General features: G+C 38.0%; 1 protein-coding gene across 1 annotated transcript in view; it reads left to right on the top strand.

Annotated features, from left to right (window-relative positions):
* The window catches only part of MAP3K5 (mitogen-activated protein kinase kinase kinase 5), a 76,329-nt gene that overhangs the window by 35,843 nt on the left and 25,648 nt on the right, over window positions 1-14,838 (top strand). Inside the window, exons 11-14 of the mRNA XM_008944657.1 lie at window positions 3,787-3,836; window positions 8,794-8,889; window positions 10,207-10,288; window positions 12,207-12,340. Coding sequence (XP_008942905.1) covers window positions 3,787-3,836; window positions 8,794-8,889; window positions 10,207-10,288; window positions 12,207-12,340 — 362 coding nt within the window. The remainder of the gene's footprint in view (window positions 1-3,786; window positions 3,837-8,793; window positions 8,890-10,206; window positions 10,289-12,206; window positions 12,341-14,838) is intronic.

Genomic DNA, 14,838 nt, shown 5'->3' with positions numbered 1-14,838 from the left:
AAAATACCTTTTCTGAAATCATTCCTGTATTCAGAATTTATTCTGTTCAGAATAGTTCCTTGAGTCCTGTTCACCTCTGTTGCAGACACCCTTGCCATATAATGCTTTACACAAAAGTAATCAAGCTCCGTTTGAATGCTAGTGTTGATTTCACAAATGACCATTTGTGCTGGAAAGTGGTTTCAGAATGCCACTGCACCTCCAGAAGAGTGTTACTTTAAGTCTTTCAGCTTTCAGTCAGAATTTGTCATTTCATACTGGTTTATTCTTTTGCTAACAGAATGTTTATCTTTTCTCTCTCTGATGTTTACCTTACAGGATTTTTAAGGAGAATCCTTAATGGCTCTTAGTGTTAGGGGTTTTTAGGGAAAACAGATGGGCTTAGTGTACTTGCCACATATGACATCTCATTACCATGTCCTCTTCTGCTCAAACTTGAGTTAACCTTACTTGAGCATGTGCATTTATATTCCAAAAATGGTATTTTATGGTGCGTTCATATATATCTTTTAGCTACTGGGCTATTTTTCTTAATACTTTCAGCAGTTATCTTTTCCAATAGCTGTGCCACTTGGCTGCACAGTCATCCTGTGACTGTGAGAAGGATTTGAATCTATTGATCTGTACGTGCTTGGTGTTCAGTAGATAGCTATCTTGGCTGTGCAGAGCTTTTAACCTTTGCTTTGTTGCATCACCTGTTATTGTAATTCTGTTGTTCTATTCTTAAAGTTTCTTTATAGTATGTTAGACTGTTCCCTCACCTTTCTGATTTGGGGAACGTATCTCTGTATTTTCTGCAGATCAGTGTTTTCCCATTTTGGTTCCCTAGAGTTAATGAATAGCATTAAACAAGGTCAGTTTTAAATGCACTTCCTAGTACTTCTGCTCTGCCCAGAATCTTTAGTGTGGTGAGCTTGTTCAGTAGCCTGGGAAATGCATCCTTGGCCCATGAGCCATAATACCTACTGGACGAATGCAATGGGCAATTTGGCAGTTGCCCCTTCAACTGTACGAGTATAGTCTGTTGTTGCAAGTTTATCAAAACCCTTAGAATCCAACAAGAAACCTACAGGGAGAAAAGGGACTAGACGAAGTTGGAGATGCCAGCTCCCTTCTCAGTTTAATGTGAAGAATATAATATTTGTCTTTGATAAGAGATTTTGTGAAGGTAATGGGTGTATTTATCTGTCAGCCCATGGCGAAGAGGAGTACTCTTTCTTTGATCCTTCCTAGGCTGAAAAGAGGCATTTTAGGGCCTTCGACTACCCAATTTCAATCTATGAAGGATAGGTCTGTTAGAGCTTTACCAGCTTATGCTTCAGATTTCAGTTCCATTTGGCTCACAATTTAATGGTGGTTGTTACTTTCCAAAATGCTCTAAGAGTACGAATTGTCAGTTAGGAAGTGTATAAACTTCCTTTCATACACAAACTGAACTTCTGTTTCAAATCCAAACTGGAACTCAGTGGAGCCTGCAGCTGGCAATTTTGTGATAAATAGGCAAATGACAGTCGATACCAGGATGACTAATGTGGCCTCTTCCTTTTCCTTGGCTTTTTTAGCAGCATATCTTAACTTCTATGCTTTTAATAGTACCAAATTGAACATAAAGGAATGCCTATAAAAATCGGGTAGCATTATATTTTGTAGAATGCCCGTTACCTTTGCCTTGCAGTTCCCTGACTTCCTGACTTTAGCAGCCCTTTCTGTGTTGTGTTAGAGGAATGCAGGAGTGCTGTTTGCAAGTTTGAAATAGAACAGCCTGTCTCTGTTTTGCGTTGGCTTCTAATCCATTTTGAGTTTTGTTTTGGGTGGTTGGTGGTTTTATTTTTTTTGCCTAACCAAAGAACAGATGCTGAATTTGGATAGCGTGCCTGATATGTTTACTCCAATGTATTCTAAACTTGGCAAGATCATGAGGGACATAACTTTTATATTATTTCATTGCCTGAGACCTTTGTGTGGTAAATAAAGGATGTATGAATCTCTGAGAGATTAGTTGCATGGGGATGACAGGTAAGACCCACAATACTTAGACTTCTTATTAAGCATTTTGAGCATTTCTGCCTGTCAGGACATATATCTTAACTTACTTGGATTTTAGATTGTTCCCCTTAGTGGGAATTGGAGAAGTAGCAACAGCTAAGCTCTAAAGAGAGCTTCCAAGCATGGAAAAATAGAAAGTTGCAAAGTTTGTAGATGGAGGGAGGAGTAAAAGACAGTGTAGATACACCCTCCTCATTATCAGAAGAATTGAGTTGGTGATATTTCTTGATGTAAGAGAGCCAGGCAACTTGAATAGTAGTTTTACAAACACTTCATACTAGTAGCAGCTAGTGATTCTACTTCAAGATGCAATCCCACCTTTTCTTAATATCAGGCTACTCTTCTGTCCATGTACCCCACTGGAGAAACTCTTCCCTCAATTTAATGTTGAAGTGATACTAGAGTTTTGGACTTGACAATTACAACAGGATGAAGCTTGAGCTTCAAGGAGGACTTTGCTTGTATTTTTGGTATGTTGTGTTAGGCATTTTGTTAGCATCACAACCTTTAATGGGATTTTAGCAGGAAGGAAAGAATTACAGAGGAGGAGTAAATGGATGCAGGAAGCCTTATAGAAAGCTGTTACATCTGGGAGAATAATTTTGTATTTTTTGCACATTGTGCAAATATCCTAGTGTATTTGTTCTGACTTCTTTGTATTTCGTTACTTGTGAAACGTTTTCTAAGCGACACATTTTTATGTCTTCTTTGGAATACATTTAATTATGTTTGTGTTTGATGACGTGCCCTTATGCTATAAATTACCTCTCAGCAAGCAATGTCTCTGTGCCTTTTAAGTACTCAGGTTACTAAAGTGCCAAATGAAATGCAGCTAGAAAAGTTAGAAAGCAGGGGTTCTTTAAGTATGTTGCTCACTGTGGTGGGATGACAAGTTTGCCAGGACTTAGAGGTGGTATAGTTCCACCTTTTCCTGAAAGGAGAATGTTTTCATTGGGAAACAGAAGCCTTTTGTATCTTCTATAGTAAAGCTTTATTGGAACATAGAGCAATATGTCTACAGACAGAACTCAGTTCTGCTGAATGTGACCAATGTAAATTTAAAAGGTCTGAAAGTAAGTGAGGCCTGGCCCTTTGTGTTTTCATAGGGTGGGTTCTTTCTTCCAGCCTTGTTTATTACTCTAGGAGCTCTTGGGGGTTTTGATACACTCTTACTGGATTCCTAGGGAAACAGTCTCCTTTCTGTTTATCTGGACACTTGACCTTCACATTTGCCCCTTTCCTGAGCAATTGGTGCTACTTATCAAGGCCTTCCCTCTTTGCTCTCCAGCATCAGACTCCTGCTTGTAGCTATCTCTGACTGGTGTCTTCCCACACATGAGGCCATTGAGCACACAGAGAAGCCTCTTATTATTCTTGGAGTTGGAATTTTCCCCCCCACCACTTTCCAGAGGGTTGCATGTGACCCCAGGTCCATCATCCAGACCAGGCTATACTGGAAGCTCTTCTGATCTGCTGGTTTGCATGATTTCTAAAATAATATATTGTGTTTGCAGAGTAAACAGTAATGAAACAGCGCAAAATTTCTGTCTAGAACTTCTGTTGCTTTGGTTTTGGGTGAAAGAAAAATGCCCTGGAAAATAAGTGTTAAAAGGTAACAGGCTATTATAATTTGTGTTTCTTTTCCCATCGCCTGACTTTCAATCTAGAAGATATGCCTACTGTTGCTTCACTCATAAAAAGGAATGCTTTATTTATTTAGTTTTCTTCTGCATGTTACAGAAAGGTATCCATGAGTGGAATTTCAGTGCTGCTTCTATCAGAGGAGTAAGGTAAGTTGTTTCCCTTTCATGTTTTGAAATGAGAAGAGTAATCGAATGGGTATTGTATGAAGCTGCTGCTGTGAACCTTGGTGGGGTAACAGATGCAGAACTGGAACAGAGTATTGCAGGTATTTCACAGGTTCCCTGCTCTAAGTGAAGCCCCAAGAGTCTTAATCCAGGTTCAGAAATGACCACGTGCAGAATTAATTATGTAAAAATCAGCAAATGTAGCCTGCTGAATTAAAGAAATAATATTTTCTAAAAGTTGTCAGTCATTTAACTGAGGCTAATTAAGATTGAATTAAAATAACTCTTGGTGTTTCATGTCATTTTTTTCTGAGTTCTGTCACACCCAGGAGCTGCCTGGTGCACAGAATATGTAAGCCAGGAAGTGATGTGTGAATTCAGAACAGCAGAGTATGAGGAACTGACAAGATCTGGGTGTCTTGCAACATCCAAATTGCCTACCTGTTGTTGGGTTTTGGTGTGAGTGTGTACATTTGGGGTGGTTTGTGTGTGTGGGTTTTTTTTTGTTGTTTCTGTGTCTGTTTATGGACATGGCAGCAAAACTGTCTGTCAGCATGGACTGGTAGTTAAACCACAAAGTGAAAACTTGAAGGTTGTTTGAGAGAACAGAAAAAGGGAGTCAATGGAAGAAGAAGAGGAAGAAGAGATAAAACCCCTAACCTCACAAAGATTCATGTGGAGTAGGTTAACATGGATTAATAAATCACAGGATCAGGAATGACATGTGCAAGACTGGCTTGACTGAATTAGTAGAGAAGATGTTGGATGTTCAAGGCCACCTTTCTTCAGCACGCTTCCCTCTTTGGCACATGGCCTGTGAGATAATGACAAAGGAGGGAACTCTGCCATTTATTTGCTTGATTTCAGTAAAATGTTTTCTCTCTACTAGGGAGATTTCTTCTAGGGAGAACTCTACTGGATTGTGTGCCATGTTATCAGCTGATCCGAGCTAGTGAGTCTCCTTTGCTAGCCCAGATTGAATATAGTGTGCATCCTGTTGGCAATTTATGCCTTCTGATAGTAAGAAAATGGTGTTCTGCCACTGCTGTGACCTCTTTGGATCAATTCTTCATCTTAGGTTGTTTTGGTTTCTTTTTTTTTTTTTTTTTTTTCTCTAGGATTTCTCTATACTTTGGCGTCCTGCAACTTTCCACTTTGGTGTTTGCTTTCAATGTAATTAAAAAAAGTCCAGAAATCTTACTTTTTTTTTAGTAGTCATTGCTCTGTTCTAAAAATAACTGTTCCATACACACAAAGCTGTTGCTATGTCTGCAGGACTTTTTTGCTCAGATGGATGATTCTTTTTTCTTCCACAAAGTAACTTAAAAAAACCTCAGACTATCAATAGGCACAGAAATTCAGTCCTGTGGGATTCAGCTTATTTTAGGCAAAAATTGCAATGGTATGCTTAGTTCTGTCTGCACTGGGTTTTGGTTACAGTATGTTTTTTGTGTGCTTCCAAAAAAAAAAAAAAAAAAAGTATTTATGGTCTCTTTTTTTGCCTTCCCCTCCCCCTTATTAAACCATGCTGTGGTCAGTACTGTTTGTGGTGTATTCTCCTGTATTTGTTATCAAAACTGTCAATTGTCAATTCAACTTCCAATCTGTTCATCTGGACATAAGTACAAAACAGCATGGAAGATGTTACAGTGAGCCAAGACTCACTGTGAATTCTTAGAAAACTCTCTGGCTGTTTCCACAAGGAGCTGCAGGAAGAAATCTTTATCTTTAAGTATAAAACTAAATAAGCCTTTTCTTCTTTTTTCTTTTTCCAAATATATGCAAGTTTATGAGAACTTAATTTTTCAGTGTTTTTCAGGTTCTTTTCTGAGTTTTATGAAAGCAGTTATTCTTTGGAGTGGGACAGCCTTGAACCAGACCTGCTTCTAATCTATTTTTATATCAAGACTAATTTTGGCTCCTTTGAGGCTTCTAGACTTATCGTGGTCTAGTAAGGGGGAGTTGCAAGCTTTGGGAAGATTCTCAGCCTTTCTAGACTAGTAAGAGCCAGCTTTAGAAGTGCAGCCTTAACATACAAGGCAGGTCTTAGTACATGATCTTTGAGGCTTTTTCAGCAGAGGTCTCCAGAAATATTTACTGCATTACTTAATGAGACAGCAGGTCTGAAGAGACCTCTAGCATTGAAATGGCTAATGGTTTTGGTAAATACTTCAAGGAGGTGACTGGGGGGTCACTTCTGTGTGCTGTATGTCAGCTGATGTAATCAGCACCTTATTTCATGAGTAATAGAGTTCAGCTCTCAAAAACTGCGAAGTATGTAGAGCTCTGAGAGCAGCACAGTGCTAAAACACTCTGTAGAGAGTCATAGTAATTTTGTTTAGCTTAACAAACTCACTGAGTAGTGGTTTGTGTGCTGATGTAAATAACTCTGCCTTTGTTATATGCCTTCTTGAAATCTTAAACAAAAAAGTTTATTATTGAATTGGGAAAAAAAAAGTACTGTTAATCTTAAAGGCAACATTGCAGCTTTTGGAATGTGACTGCTACCCCAAGGTGTTTTACATCTTAAGTTATCTGGAGAAGTCCCTAGTGTTCCTCAGAGCTGACATCACATAAGCAAGAAGATACAACCTTTATTTTAACAATTTTAAAACAATAAAGTAGCAGGCTGTAGTTCCTGATCTACAAGTTGGCTTTTTCTCAGTGTTTGGGACAAGCACTGTATTGTGAAATAATTGGTACTTGTGTTGTTTCCATGGGAGAGTGCCTCAGAGGTCATGCTGATGGATGTAGTGTTAGAAACAGTGAAAAAGCTGGATTCAGGTCAGCATTCGGTGTTCTTCGTAGCGTAAGGATTGACAACAAGGATGTTTTTCTTCCATCCCAAGTTCTTGAAGCTTGGAATCTCATCAGAGTACTTCATTATGACAGTGGGAGGTGTCTGTACTGCTGTGCTTCTAAAAAACAGACAAAAATTCCGTGGAGCTGCTTTTCTGTGGTTGCTGCCAATGCTCAACAGCTTTATCTGCTGCTTCATCTGGAAGTGTTAGTAAGCAGAAGTTACAGCATTTGCAGTTATTTCTCATGACTAAGGGGGTTCTAGATGCACACAAGCTGGGCACAAGGCCATGGTACATTAGGCTTCCATTTGTCTTGGGAGTTTCACAAGTTCAGCCTCAATTCTGCTGTCAAAGTCAGCAGGTATTACGTGTGCTTGGGAACTGTCAGAATGAGGCATTTCCTGAGGAAATTATCCTGTCTTTTTTTATAACTTGGTATTTTTTAGTCTTCCTTTTTTTTTTTCACTTAACAACTTTTTATTTCCAGAGAGGAAAGTAACATATAAACAGTGCACATGCTCACTTATAGGCCTTAAATGTTTATGAATTTGCCTGCCCTCTGTGTACTCCCCACATTCCTACCATTTTATTCACTGCTGTGTTAGTGGCTTCTGTGCACGTCAGACTTGAACTGACAGTTTATTCAGTAATGAAACTTGAAGTGAATGAGTAATTCCGGTAATATTAACTACTCCATATCTGGAGAGTTTACCCATATGCTTGAAAAATGTGAATTAAAAGTTAGTTTATAAACTAGAGACAGTGACTTATCTTCCCAGATATGTACTTTACTTAGCACTTATGATTTTTTCCTAACATAAAAAGGAGTTACCACACCCAAAGACAAATATGCTTACAATGAAGCTCACTCTTCTCCTAAGTACCTTTCTGAAAGGCAGGCCCCTCAGCTTGTCTAAAGAGTAATTTGTTTATGAAAAGTTACAGAGCTCTACGAGAGAGGAATCATAAAAGGAAGCAAGGATCAGACAACCTTAGATACCTATTAAAGGCTGAAAATTACAGTAATTTTCTCATACTTAAAAAATTATGTTAATCAAATCATCAATCTGTTGGCACAACATAGAATACTATTCTACTTTATTGTGCTATAAGATAATTAAAACCATGATGGCTGTCTTGATCCAGATAAAAGAGATTGATTTCACTAGGACTGTGGATTTTGTCCAGCACCTTAAGAATGTTAAAGAGACCTAATTTGTCCTGGTTTCTCAACCAAGCATTATATTGTCTTGTAACAGCTCTAGCCAGATGGTTTTTTTCCCTTCTCTAATATAGTAACAATTGGTTACACTACATCAGCTTGACACCTGGCACTCAACATGAGACAAAGTTACAGCAAGAGCTGTTTCATATAATGTTTAGTGTTTTCTGTAAGGTGCACAGTAATGACATCATACAAAACAGTTCTGTTGAATTGGTACCTTTGCAAGAGCTGCAGCCTACTCGGGGTAGAAAACTGACAACTACACCAGGGTTTGTACCTCTTCTGCAGAGACATCTATGTGTCCACAAGAAAATGGCATGAGTACTTCTTTGTTATCTTTGTTCTTGTGTTATTGCAGAGAAAACCAAAACTGAAGAAAGTTGTGTGGGAAAGGGTGGTGAAGTCATTCACCTCATTTTCTTTAATGCATATTTAATGTTAAAATTTTCTAACATACTGTCAATGTACCATTTCACAAAAAAACTGATCAGAAATTCTTGTGTTAGAGGTTGAGATAGAACTGATTTGTAAAGCAGGAAGAAGGCATGATTTGAGTTCAAAGGTCCAGCTTTTTAATGTGATCCTGAAAGAATGTTTCATCTTGGGTGCAGAAGTGGAAATTAAGGGCCTCAGCTAAATGCACTGAAGACAAAAATGACTCAAATCAATGGAACTAATCCTATTAACTATTTTGCTCCTATTCTTTCTTGGGCAAGCTGAATGATAGCAAGGAGAGAAACATGAACTTTGGAGGATACAAGAGTATAATTTTCCAATAAGGAAAAAATATGTCTGCTTAGTTTTGTCTGGTGCTTTCCCTTATTGAATGGGTTGATGCATGTGGTTTGACATAGGTGGTAGAAACCCAGGTGCATCTTTCCTTATAACATGTTCTGCTTGGCTCTTCTTTCAGCATTTCGAAGTTTGAAGAACGATGCTGTTTCCTATATGTGTTGCACAACTCGGATGACTTTCAAATCTATTTCTGCACAGAACTTCATTGCAGGAGGTGTGTCACTTTATTTCAGAAAAAAACATAGCCTGGGATGGGTTAGGTGGTATTTGCATGCACAACAGGAACTGTTTAAGAACTATGGTGAAAGTTCATCTGAGCTTCCCCAGTGATCAGGATCTTTCATGCAAAAGCTTAGTGCCACAGTACCCTGGAGACATATGAAGTTTGAAGGGTGGAAGTGCAAGCTTAGACAAGCAGTAGAAACAAATAAAATTACAAACTTTATGATATTATTTTTCTAATACTTATCACATGAAGACTTATTGCAAGTGTTTGTTGCCCCAACTCCAACAAAGCAACCTGAACTTAAAATGGACTTTTTGAAGTAGGAACATTTGGGTAACAACAAGGTCTGGTCAAGATTTCCTTCCTACTGTAACTAAAATTTTATTTACATTTATGAAGAAGCAAGGTTGATTTCCTTTACATTAGCATCATGTTTATGAAAATAAGATTGTACCGGTATTCCTACAGAAAACTTGGCAAAGACTTGTTGCACGAAATAGGAGGTATTTCAGTTTCTCTAAACTGTTTCTGCTCCATAAGTTTGAGGGCTGTGGTCTTGAATTGATGCAGAAGGCATTTCCAGAGGAAACTTCATGTCTTTTTTTTTTTCCTAAATAAAGGCTGCACCTTTACCAAAAATCACTTCAGTACTCCATATTAATGCCTGTGGCCACCTCTCTAGCCCAATCCTTAGCTTACTCTCCAATCCATTCTAGTTCATACTGGTTCTTTTACCATGTTCATTCCTGTTAGTATCTAAGCACTTCTAAGAAGACGAGTAAGCAATACCTTGGCATGACATGGTATTTGTAGCTGCATTCTTTAAAAAATATATTTTTGATGTGAATTTGTAAAGTAGACCCCCTTTTCATTCAAGCAAAAAGTTGAAACTAACCTTCCTCCACTACAAGAACTACTCCAAATGTAGGCAAGACTTACAGACACTTCTCATGATGCTTCAGTGCTTTCATTTGACATAAATGGTGATATAGGATGAGAACTTCACCTGATATATAGATTTTTGAAATACGAACTCAATTAATAATTTCTGACATTACAAGTGTCCTGCATATATAAAAAGAGTTTGTAAAAGAAGTAGTAAGACTGAAGATTTTTACTTAATTCTCTAGGTAAACAAAAATATTTTTGTTCTTTTTGCTGACAAGCCAACTTCTGCACTGAGGTTGTACTTGCTATACTTAAATCCTCTTTGGTTTATTTATTAGAGAAGAGTGTTCTTTTTTTCCCCCCGTACTGTCTCAAGCGTGTGTTTTTCCTTTCCCTTTTTTTTCCCCCTTTTGACAGGTTTTTTGACATGGTGAACGGTATCACTGAAGAAATAGGGAAGGCTACAGAGGAAGGAGAATGTGATGGAGACTCTCTAGAGGTATTTTGAACTTCCTCCCACTCCCCCAAGCATACCAAGAATTTTGGACTTTATTGTAGCATTTCACTGAAGGGAATAAATTACTAATCTCTTCTCTGGAAGAAGTTAGGCAGGTTACTGTTTACAAAATTTTATCCTCTACTGTTTATGAATTAATGATTCATTTTAGAGGTCCTTATGGAGGTTGTGTAACCAGTATAGCTAAGTCTCTCGTATCTCAGTTAACATAGTTGCTTGGGAAACGTACTCCACTCTGGAATTCTCCAGTTGTGTTTGTTACAGAGTGACTCTTTTAACAGTTATTTGAAAATGTAGTCAGGCAGCATTAGCATGTGTTTAAATTTTAAACACTTTGTCGTTTGTTTCATGCATCACTGGAATCACGAGCACTTGCATTATTGGCAGGCTGTCTGCACAAGAAGGATATAATTGTAGTAGGGGAAGGCTTGTCCTTGGTTGTTACCATCTGCGGGCAAGCACGGCGATGAACAGCAAGCTCGAATCAGATGGTGGTGCTGCTGCTGCTGGGAATCTGCTTATACCCTTAGCCCACTAACTCACACTGAAGCTTGGGATGGTTCTACTTCTGCTTCCACCCGTGCTAGCCAAGTTGTAGTTTGCCTGGGTACACCATTGCAGGCTGTATTATCACCTTGGGTTTCTATCTGAACATAGATGTAGTTGAGAATTGAGTACAGGGCGCTTTACAGGGCCAGTGGTGCAATGCAGTACTTAGGGTATTTAGGCTTTATTTTAGGTGGTGAGGAACAGGGTTGAGTATCTAAACACTATCACAGGAAAATCTGATGTCTTGAAGCTCTACAGACATCCAGAACTAACTGAGAGAGTGCTGCATAATGAACACAGTCATTCCTCTGTCTCAGTTCTGATGTTGGCATTTGATATTACATCTGGAATCAGAGGTAAGACAGAGAGAAACCACTAGAGTGACTTGTGGGATAGAAAAACACCCCATAATGAGAACCTTAGAGTGCCTAATTTGTTTATTTTAGCAAGAAGAAAAGCAGTCAGTGACTTCATTACAGCAGGGAAGTATTTTTACAGGGAAAATTATGATGTGCTAATGGTTTTAATCTGTTGGAGAAAAATGTAGTGAAATAGTGACACCAAAGAAATTTGAATTAAGAGGCAAGACTTCATGAGAATGAGTTGTTGAAACAAAGTCCTAAAAGGCATAGTGGATTGTCTCTTTTATTAAAAAGATAGCAGTCTTTATTTGGAGGAAAATAGGAAATACTTATGTAGGCATAAGCTGCTGGCTTTGTATGAAATTATGTGTCTGTGTTGCACAAGATGACAGATCAGATTCTCTACCTAATGACCTTTTCTGGACTGGCCTTAAACTCTTTGAAATGCAAATTCAGCTGAAACCACGCTTAATACATTGCCATGCTGACTAACCTTCATCGGCACGCTCTGCTGGCCGGCCTGAAACTGGCAGAACTGAGGTTGTGCTGTTTTTGGAAGATGTGGTCAGGTAGGAGAACATCTGGAGCAAAAGAAGTGTATCCCTCCTTGCTTTCGGTGCCTGTGCGGGAGCCGAAGTTCTCAGGTTGGCCCGGAGTGCCCTCTGTAGTCTGCTCTGGTTTTTACAGCATCTGCCAGCAGAATTGCAGGGGCTGGTGAGTAGACAGGCTGGGTAAAGGCTACCTTAGCTTTATACACTTCCCTCAAATGGCCACCTTAGAAGGCAGTGCTTCTGAGCACAAGTGGAGTCAGTGGAGAAATATAGGCACATCTGTACAGAGTCCAAATTGTTGTCTTGAAGTTTTTTTCTTTCCTTCTCCATGGTCTGCAGAAAGCAGCTAGCATCCTAGATGACTTAATTACGAGCACAGGGTCAGATGGGGTAAATCTTATCCCTCTGTTTCATTTCATGTTGTTGTTTTCGTTGCAGTATGATTATGAATATGATGAAAATGGCGAGCGAGTCATTCTGGGGAAAGGAACTTATGGCATTGTATATGCTGGACGAGATTTGAGCAATCAAGTCAGAATTGCTATTAAAGAAATCCCGGAGAGAGACAGCAGGTATAGTAGCTGTGGCCAATGCCAAATTTTGTGCATTAAATAATTTCATCAGTAATGTAATGTAATCAGTTTGGTGGACAAGGAGTAGCTCTTCTCCAAAGATGCCAATAAACTGCATGTTTGTGGTATGTAAGTGTTCCTTGTCTTTGTAGATGGATATTTCCAAGTTGAATAATAGATTATGATCCAAATAGAGAATTTAGATGTTTGTGGGTTTTGCTATTGGTGGTTTATAATACTTTTTCTTTCCAAAAGAAATACTGTTGAAGGGTTGAGAATCTCACTCAGACATGTAGCAATAAGCCTTATCTACTCAGGCATGCTCAGGCGTGTCCTTATAAAAGAACTATTTGAAATTCATTACTTGCACTCTCTTTAAAATTCCAAGTCTGAATTGTTGATAAAGAGATTTCCTTTCCTGTTTGTGCATCATTTATTGATCCTCTTAACAGCAGAATAAATCATGTGGAATGATCTTTTTGTCCATAATTTTTAGTGCAGTCTCTTTATGTATGTATTGTCCCCTCCCATTTATAAGGGTTGCCATATAAATACCAGACATTGGATGTCCTCAGTACTTATATCTGCAGGCTTCCAGTGTATCCTATTTTAAATAAATAATTTCCACAAATATTACAATAGAAGTGGTAGAAAGTCTAAAAGTAATATTTTTCAAATGAAGCTGACAGTATTAAACTGTTAAGTTATTCTTTTAAATTCTACATTAGGCTTTTGTTTTTGTAGTCAAGTGTTCTACAAGCTGCTTCTTAACAGGTGACTTCAGTGCCTGGATCTTTAAAGTGCCTCTCAGACAGACTGTAAAATATTATCAAAGATTGTAACTCAGTCTTATGTTCAGGAAAGCTATAAAAAGTAGGAAAGAAAGTTATTGCCCTGGTGAGTAACAGATGAGTAATTCCCTCCTTTCCCAATAGTTAAAGAAATAATTTTTGTGAAGTAAGGTCTCCTGATAAAAACAGGACACTGTTTGGTAGCGGGAGGAACCGTATACTGAATGAATGTAGGTAAAATACTGAGTGTACCAGTTAGTGAATTTTTGTCAATTTCAGTTGGGGATGGAATCCGTGTTTCCAGGTTTGTCATCTTTCATCCATTTGGCTTTTTTGGTTTACTACTATGATCTAATGGATAGCTTGTCCTTTAGCAGGATTTCACATATTTTAGCATGCTGCATTTCCTCTGGAGGAGGAAATAACCGTGTCCTTGTTTGTGCAGTGTTCAATCTACAACTATTATCAGGAAGGAAGCTGGTTTTACCTGTTCTTACATAGCAGCAGTCCTCTTAAAGAGAGTGCTAGTATTGAAAACAGTAAATAAAAGAGACTATTCTAACACACCACAGTGCCTGCTACTCTCATTTTTATCTAGAGTGTGTCCCCCTGGGGCTAAAACCACTGTTTGTGGAAAAGGAGCATTATTCTCTGTGACCTATCCATCATCAAGTACTGTTCTTAAATTGTATTGGAGTCTAGATGTTGATAGGACACTTTGTATTAATTCTTACAAAGTTTTTTTTGGTGCAATTTACAGACTGGAAGGCCACTTGGTGTTTTAGCTCAGTTTCTTTTTCATGGGTCTCTTGTGGACCTTCCTTCAGTTATTCTATCCTCATTTGGTTGTTCTTTTCTTTGGTGTTTAAAAAATTAATCCTTCTAAGTCTTTTTGAATCCATGGATATATTGTCTGTTCAGTATGGATGCATGTGTGGCCTAGTAATTTTTCCATAAATATCTTAAAGATACTAGAACTTAGATTATGGCAAGGGGAGTCCTTCCATCCTCTGTGTTGTTGTGGTAAATTTAACTTCAGGGTGTTATAATTTATCAGAAAGTGTAGCCTTATTACATAAAACCATCTCTAGACTCAAAATAGAGTTGCAGGTTTTGTGTGTGCTAAGAAGAAATCTGTTGTTTGTGACAACTGTGGTTAATAAAAAGATAGCCTGAATAGAGCAGTAACTACTTTATAGGAAAAAAAAAAAATCCAGATTTTTCTTCATCAGTATGCATTTTAAAAGAATTTTCAGTGGAAAAGGTTTTAGGTTCAATGTGCAAAGCATACTGGAAAAGAGAATAAGAGGAAGCTGTTAGTTTTTCATCTAGACTTTCAAAAATATTTAAAGGCTTCTAGGACAAATTTCAAGTATTTTTTTTGTTAAGGTAAAGTAAGAAAAAAATCAATTCTTTTCTGATGAATTATAACCTGATCCCTTTAGAAATTCAGAAGAAATCTATAGAAAGAGAAGGATTAATCTCTAAAGCTAATTCTTACCTTTTTCAAAGTAAAAATTACCATCATTTGGTTTTGTAAAATAAGGTTCTGAGTCAGATCATGGCCAGAAATGCAATGATTCCTATGCAAAAAGCAGTGAGTCTTCAATATGCCTATATGTTAAATGTAAGCTACTGAATAATTCATTTAATTGCCAGGAAATGTTAGACTGCAGAGACGCATGCTGAAAGAAAAGGAAGCATTCC

The sequence above is a fragment of the Merops nubicus genome, unplaced genomic scaffold (genome assembly GCF_000691845.1).
Source record: "Merops nubicus isolate BGI_N331 unplaced genomic scaffold, ASM69184v1 scaffold1370, whole genome shotgun sequence".
Taxonomy (NCBI): domain Eukaryota; kingdom Metazoa; phylum Chordata; class Aves; order Coraciiformes; family Meropidae; genus Merops; species Merops nubicus.
This window is presented reverse-complemented; position numbering and strand designations above follow the sequence as displayed.